Here is a 7668-nt window from a genome sequence, read left to right as displayed (position 1 = left end):
TGGCCAGGCTGGCTCTGGTCTCCAGCTCAACATGCCACCTACACTGGCTGTACACCACTGAGAGATTTCCCTGTGCCAGGGGAATCACCAGCTGCCCCTTTAGGTAATTTTTCAGGCAATGAGCAGCACCAAACAGCTCAGAGAGAGCCAAATATCTGGCCTGTCTAGGCATCCGTCTAATACCTGATTTAGGGTAGAATGTTCATGTGACTCTTTAAATCTGTTAGATGGGCTTTTCCTGCCCAGAGTCAAAAAGCAAGTGATCTTGATTTAGAGTCTATTTCAAAGGCCGTTGTACATGATTAGTGCTGTCCCTGCACACCCATGAGCTGCCTATTTTAGTTTTCAAGTTGGTGGAATTCCTCTCAGTGTTGGATGATGGGATCAAATGAGAAACTAGACTTCAGCTGTGGAACTTGCTCCTGAATTTAAGGTCTGTTTAAAAATGGCAGTGCTTAATTTTAGCACATCTCCAAAAGACACCACAAACCAATCTATGTTGCTAATCTACAGAAATGTGAATCAGTGCCTATCACAGGAAAACATACCTTACATTATAATGATCTTCAGTTCTGGTACTTGTTAATAAGTTCGCTGGATGAACTCAAACACATAAGTAAGATAAATATTGGTGCATAGCCCTTGTGCCCTTTCAAAACTGGGACTCTCACCCCTTGGGTTTCCATGTTTTCTTTTTCAATTCTAATTTTGTTTTTTTGTTTTTTTGTTCTGTTCTGACTTCATTTTTCCTGCTAAATTTCTAGAAACAGTTTTTTCAGTTCCTGTGAAAAATATTTTACAGACCATTATAAAACAGCATTGCAAGGTCAAAGAAGGGGTTCTGTTGTGATACACAAACCCAACTTTCTTGTCCATTCATTTCACTGAGGTCAAATCCAGACAGGTGCTATCATTGTATGGTCAGAATAAATTGTTTATCTTTCTAAAGGAACTGAGATTAAAATGTTTACCATAGACAATGTTGGCTTTGTGTATAGGGCTTTATTTGTGTCTGAATGTCACTACTAAATCTGAGGTTGCAGTTTCCATGCTCTTAATCATTGTACATACTTGCCATAAATATTTGATTCATCAGCTGGCCTGCCATTATTGAAAAGAAAAATTGGATACTGATGACGATATGTCCACTAATAGTGAAAATGTTGGTTGCTTTCTGCCTTTCTCTGCATGTGAGTCATGCTGTACTTTGTTGATCTCCAGATGGATGTTTCTTTTTTTGCTTTGCGTAAAAGTAGGCCATGACTGAAGCATCATGTACAATGCAAACATTTTCAAAGCATTTCTTTTTTTTTGCAGGCCAACCCTCAATATATAAGTCCGTTGTCTGAAAGAATTAGGTAGCTTGCAGTCTCTCCTCTTCATTGATGTTGTACATAGTACACCTTCACTTGTAACTGGAAGTCACAATTTACAATGACTCAACTCTATTTAAACCAGATTTCATTGACACCTTATCCTGATGTGTATTGTGTAATGAGAGCTCCTCACTGTGTGAGATCAAACCTCCTTAAACAGTTGATTTGAGGTATGGCTGGTTCCTGATGTTCCTAGTGTGTTTTCTGCGATGTTCAAGTTTCTGCTTTATTTAGTGGGATGTGGCTTTCAAGTGGCTTGTGAAGAGGCATCCACTGGGTTGCATGTCCCTGGCTGAGGAGGAAAGAGCAGCAGAAATCTTCAGTTAAGTCCCCGTGGGAGCCAGGGTAGGCTAGGGAAGGAGCAGTTTGCTCACTCCTGTTATATTAATTGAGATAGACCGTATGGACCCAAAGAGTCCAAAGTGTTAACATAACCCTGTAACTATCCAACATTAAAAGGTGTTAAATGAGGTTTGGGGTTTGGTATACAGAGACCTTGGCCTCCTTAGTACTTTGGCAAACTCATATTAAAAGGTTTAAAAGATTTTTAATTAAAGACACAGAAAAAGAAGGAAAAACCAGTTAAAACATTTGAAATGTAAAATATTAAGTAAAGCTTTCATTTTAACAACCTCTCTTGTTCCCTTTAGCTGTAGAGCAGTGGTCCCCAAACTGTGGGGTGGGCCCCCCAGAGGGGCAGGGAGGAACATCCGGGGGGCGTGGTGGGCCTGCGCCAGCCCCCATGGGGGAGCATGTGCCACCCAGCCCTGCTCTGCCCCCAGTTCTGCACCAGCCCCTGCTCCCTTCCCATAGCCCCTGCTCTCAGCTCCTGGCCCCCACTCCTGGCCAAGGCTCCACTCCCGGCCTCCACCATGGACCCCAGCCCGGCCATGACTCCGCTTCTGGCCCAGGGGACGTGGACACATTCTATTACTGGTAAGTGGGGGGCATGGGAGGAAAGTTTGGGGACCATTGCTGTAGTCTTTAGAAGGCAAAAAAGCCCCATTGTTTGATAGCTTCTTAACTGGTATTACAGATGGTGATAACTGTCCTTTTGGGGAAAAGGGAAAAAATTAGTTGCAATGAGCTGGAGTTGTCGTTGCTGTTATTGTTAAAGTCTGATCCCATTTCCTTGAAGATAAAACAAGACACACACAAAAGAGAAAAGAAAAGAACAGCAAAGTTAGAAAATGCAGCTTCTGCCTCTGGTGTTGACTTTCACTTGCAACCTCACAGCTGAAAAAACAAAGGCCTGGCACACGGTCTTATTAGCCACTGTGAGATGTGGCGAACTTGTGCTGATGCTTATGGCAATGCATTTAGCTGTCTCCCTGCTCACAGGCTTATGGCTTTGTTGCAGAATATGCAGTCTTGGGCAGCTAAGCCAGACTCTTTTTAGACAGAAGGAAAAAGGAGAGGGATAGGAAAGAAAAAGTAAGGTGGGGGAAGGAAACAAAGTCTCACATCCCAGATGGTGTTTGGGATCTAGCCGGAGGAGGTGATGGTGTTAGTTGGGTTTCTCACTCTGGCCCTGTCTGCTCAACATATCTCTCAGGATTCGGATGAAGAAGGCACAATGGTGTTATGATGGATCCTGGGAGCCCAGGACATGGTGGGGGTAGCAGCCATGATGGTGAAGCTTGCTCCCTCCCCTTCTTTCAGTCAGCTAGCATTGCTGTAGCCAGCCTTCCCCCCTGAAGTCTTTTTTTAAAGGACCCCAAATGGGAGGATGGGTGGAGTAGCCCATCCCCACATTATTTTGTCTACTAATCAGGCCTAATTTCCAACGCACCAGTTTTGGTTAATTGGTTCCCTGTCTTACACTGTTCTTGTTTACCAGGCATGATCTTAACACAGTGCTTGAATTATACCCGTAGGCCTTTTTGTTTGGACTAATTCAGTCTTCCTGTCTCTTTTTTGCATTGTTTCCCATCAAGACGTGTTGTTATAGGTTATTGTGACATCTTATGAACGTTCATTCACTTTTCACAGTTGAGCTCATGATGAGGGTGCATTTGTAGGGCCAGTTATTGCAACACTCCCTACACTCCTCCCACTGCTGCAGCTACTCCTCACCCCTGCCTGCCTAGCACCTTTCCCAAACCCAGCCCTGCTAAGCTCTTTCCTCTTCCGTCCCTTTATGTTCTGCTCAGTAGGGAAAGCAGCACTTCTTGAGGGTGAAGCTGACTTCACACCGTCTCCTGAACTAGCTCTGGTGAGTAGAGAAGGGGAGAATAGACCTTTAACAGTATCTACAACAAGCCCCTCACCTCAGCCAGCAGCCAGACTCCCACCAACAGCCCCCCCCCACTCCACCCAGAACCAGCAGGTCCGCCTACAGGAATTCTGGGCCCCAGGGCCGAACAGTCTTGCCCTGCCCCCAGTCCACCCGTGGCCCTCCTCCCCTTCCAGCCCGCTCAACACTGCGTCCCTCCCACCCTTGCTTGGTTCCCCTCCTCTCTTCCACACTCCTCCTTCCCCCAGGTGGTGAGCAACATCTGGGGGTGCTGAGCGGGGAGCGGAAGAGGAGGACCGCAACAAGCAGTGGCAGGAGGGCTGGAGGAGGCAAGGAGGGATGCATGTGACGAGTGATGGCAGGCAGAAGGAGGGACGCAGCGAGCAGCGGCCGGGGGAGCGAGTGAGAGAGGAGGGATGCATGTGGCTAGCGACAGCAGGGGGGGGGCTGAGCGGGGAGGGGGGACATGGCTGTGGGGAGGCCAAATGGAGAAGGGGGTGTGGAAGAGGGGAGGTGGGTTGGTGGGGAGGGAGTGGGACGTGGTGGCAGGTGGGGTGGGGCCTGGGGCGGAGCAGGGGTGGACTGTGTGCAGGGGCCACACGCAGCAGAGATAGGACAGGGAGCTAGCCTCCCCACTGGGAAGTTTTCACCCTGCTGCCCATGGGTCCGGTCCCAGCCCCAGCCCTTTTTAAAACTGCCAGGCCTCTGAGCAATTGCCTCCTTTGCTCTCTTCCCCCACCTCCCTCCATTGGCAGGTCTGAGAACCAGTCACAACATGACCCATACACTCATCACTATCACTTGTTTCCATTTTAAAGCACCACTTATCCACCACAAGCAGCACCACAGTATTCAAAAGTTATCCATAGTTTCTTGCCAAGATCTCAATCCCACAATCCTTTGTAGGGTTATGGGATTTGGCAAGGAGCTGCTGGTAGTTTTGGAGTCCTAGGTGGGGAAAAAGCTGAGATCCTCTCTTCTAAATATTTAGCAAGAACTCAGGAATATAGTGGTGTAAATAACTGATTTTTTTGGTTAGCTGGCAGTTCCAAAAAATCGAAAAAATTAGTTTTGGGTCAAACAAAATGTTTTATTTGAACTGAAATTAATTTTAGTTTTACTTAAAATTGTTTTTAAGATTTGTAACTTTTTAATTAAAATTGAAGGAAATTTTTAACAAAAAGTTGTTTCTAATAAAAAAAAAAAATTCACTTAAAAATGTTGACACAATATCTTGGTTTATTTTGGATTTTTTGTTTTGGTTTATTTCTTGGCTGAAACAATTTGAATTTGACATGCCTTTGCAAAATGTTTCAGTCAGCCTAAATCTGCATTTTTCTGGTAGGAAAGATATCACTCCATTCACCTAGGGAGACAAGATTGTCAAGAGGGAAGGCCCAGCACTTGGATTAGCTGCATGAGCACTCAGCTCAGACTAGGTCTGCTCAGGCATCTGGAAACAGCTAGTTCACCGTGTATGCATTCTCAGAAGTTTAACCATGTATTAACTTAGAGCAATATGATACCTACAACGAGAGTCCTGTAGCACTTTAAAGACTAACAAATTAAATTTCTGTAGGCATAAGCTTTCGTGGGCTGCAACCCACTTCGTCAGATGCCATGATACCTACAGGCAGCTTACAGAGCATATTTCAGCTATTGTACTACAGCATCAATAGAACTGGTTTTTTCTCTTATCAAGATCATTCTGCAAGGCCTCTTATGTAATTTATATGGTTTTTGCCCAACTCATAGGATGATGTATTGAAATTTTAATATTGGTCTCAGCAAAGAAATTTCAGTGTTAGGGTAGGTAGCTTTCAGAAAGAAGATAGCTAAGCTTAAACAGCAATTTGAAAATGACAGTAAAGCACACAGCTACGTTTTACCTCAGGCACTGATTTGGGCTATGTTATACCCTTCTGCAGAAAAACTGAAAGGGAGACAGGGTCCAGAAAGCTTCATGCTGCTCACCTAGTGGAGTTTCTTTCTACTACTCCCCTTCAAGTGGAAGGTCTTAGAGGCAGTGGAGGTGCTTAGAGCATGGGATCCAAGCCTGAGGAGCCCAGGTGTCTGTGGGGAAACTCCTCTCCCATCTTTGCAGATCAGGGAGATTTTGCAGGGAAGGCCTGACCTCTGGAATGAGCTGTTCCTCTGCCCCTCCCTGAGCATGGTTCTCTGAGAGTCTGTGCTGCCATTGACTGCTTTGCACAGGAATTGTGCTTGAGTAGCCATGGGGTTGCTTGAGTTAATAAGCAGCATTAACTCGTGTGTGGATAATATATAAAACTATCTACATGGTCTGGAGGGGCACAAACCATGGCAATCATCTTCTCCAAGCCCTCTCTTCTGAGATGCGGAACCCCAGCACCATAGGGGTTGGAGGGATTTTGACAGGCTGTAATGCAGCAGGCAACCATGATGCGGAGCTCATACAGTCCTAGAATTTAAAGGCCAGAAGGGACATTTGGATCCATCTATTCTGATCTCCTGCATAATACAGGCCATAGAATGAATAGTCGCTGCACCTCATTTTCTCATACTGACGGAATGAACCCATCTAGCTCCCCTCTGCTTCTGTCACCATCCAGCCCTTTTATTACTAATGTTTACCAAATATATATCCTTCCATGTGCTAATGTTCTGTGCTTTGTGCTCTGGAGGTCAGTTCCGACCATCGGCAGAGGTTCTGTATTTTTCTCATGACTTTATTTTCTTTTTTCTAGGGAGGCTTTCAGAATGGACAACCAGAAACCACTTCTTATTCTTCTCTTTGCAGCCACTTTCTGCTCCACTGACCAGAAAACTGGTAATACAATATGTGCCTGCTCCTGTTCTCATTGAAATTATTCGCAAAGTTCCTGTTGCCCTTAATGGAAGCATGATTGAGCCCTGTGCTTCTTATTCTTTCAAATATATGTAAAAAAAACCCCCAAACTCTGGTGCCATTTTAATTCTTTGTATAATTCCAGAGAGCTCTTGCAACATAATTAATTTTACCAAGGCATGCATTTGCATTAGGATACTAAAGGCAATTCTACATAATTAAATTTAAGGCAAATGGCTCAGTGGGTTTTTTTTCTTTATTGTTTTGGTTTTATGTTTCTTTTGTTGGAATGCTGATTTTCAATGCTTTCAAAATGTAGGGAAAAAATCTTATTACTAAACACAAATGAGCATTGCAATAGGTGACACTTAGAATATTTATATTTGGGAGTAGATTCATGCTAGCTTCGCCTATTATTCCATCAACTCGAGCAGTTCAGATCAAGTACTGATTGCTAATTGCAAGGCTGCTCAATTTATTGACTCAAGGTCAGTTACACCACTCCAACATTTTGACTATTGTCATCAGCTCTTTAGCCCTTTGGGAAAAAGAAGAATTGAGGAAAGAATCCGTCAGTACGCAGGTCATCTTTCTTATGTCTAACAATGCAGGGGGTCATGATCATTTTATCCTTCTGTCAGATGGTGACATGCCATTTTGGAATGACTAAAAACCCATGACCCCCAATACTGCAAGCATTTATTACATGACAAAGTACTTATTCATGTTTAAGTCAATATAAGAGCTTGTCTACATGGTGAAGTAATGCACACTCTGGGGTGTGATTTCTAAAGTGCACTGGAGTGTTGCACATTAATTGATCTGTGTGGTCCCAGCTGGTGGACACTAAAAGCTCTCTAGTGTATTTTAATGTAATACTGTTTGAAACAGTAGTCACACCACCAGAATGTGCATTACTCCACCATGTAAACAAGCCCTTAGTCCCATGCTAATGACTAGTAGTAAATGATTGCAGTGTTGGGCCCATAGAAAACACAGGAATAACTTTCCCTGCGATCTAAATCTGCAGCAAGACAACACACCATAATCAAACCATGAACGCTGGGCATTGCAGTGGAAGTTGCTTATGTGCATACAAGTATGCATGTGTGTACTTTACCATCTGTTCTCATGAGCAGGCCTGATATGTTAATCAGATATGTGTCAATTTCAATATCCTGTCTGTTCATACAAAATGGAGCTGCAAATGCACATTGCATCATCCCTTT

At 44.2% G+C, this 7668-nt stretch overlaps 1 protein-coding gene across 1 annotated transcript in view; it reads left to right on the top strand.

The window, feature by feature from the left end:
- Nucleotides 1–6351: 6351 nt before the first annotated feature.
- LOC137162209 (collagen alpha-4(VI) chain-like) overlaps nt 6352–7668 on the top strand; it is an 82764-nt gene continuing 81447 nt past the window's right edge. Inside the window, 1 exon segment of the mRNA XM_067561794.1 lies at nt 6352–6421. Within this exon segment, the coding sequence (XP_067417895.1) occupies nt 6352–6421 (70 nt within the window).

Source organism: Emydura macquarii, unplaced genomic scaffold (assembly GCF_026122565.2).
Source record: "Emydura macquarii macquarii isolate MOO-44397 ecotype Brisbane River unplaced genomic scaffold, CSIRO-AGI_Emac_v2 contig_2422, whole genome shotgun sequence".
Lineage (NCBI taxonomy): Eukaryota > Metazoa > Chordata > Testudines > Chelidae > Emydura > Emydura macquarii.
Note: the sequence above shows the minus strand (reverse complement) of the source record. Positions and strands in the feature narration are given on the sequence as shown.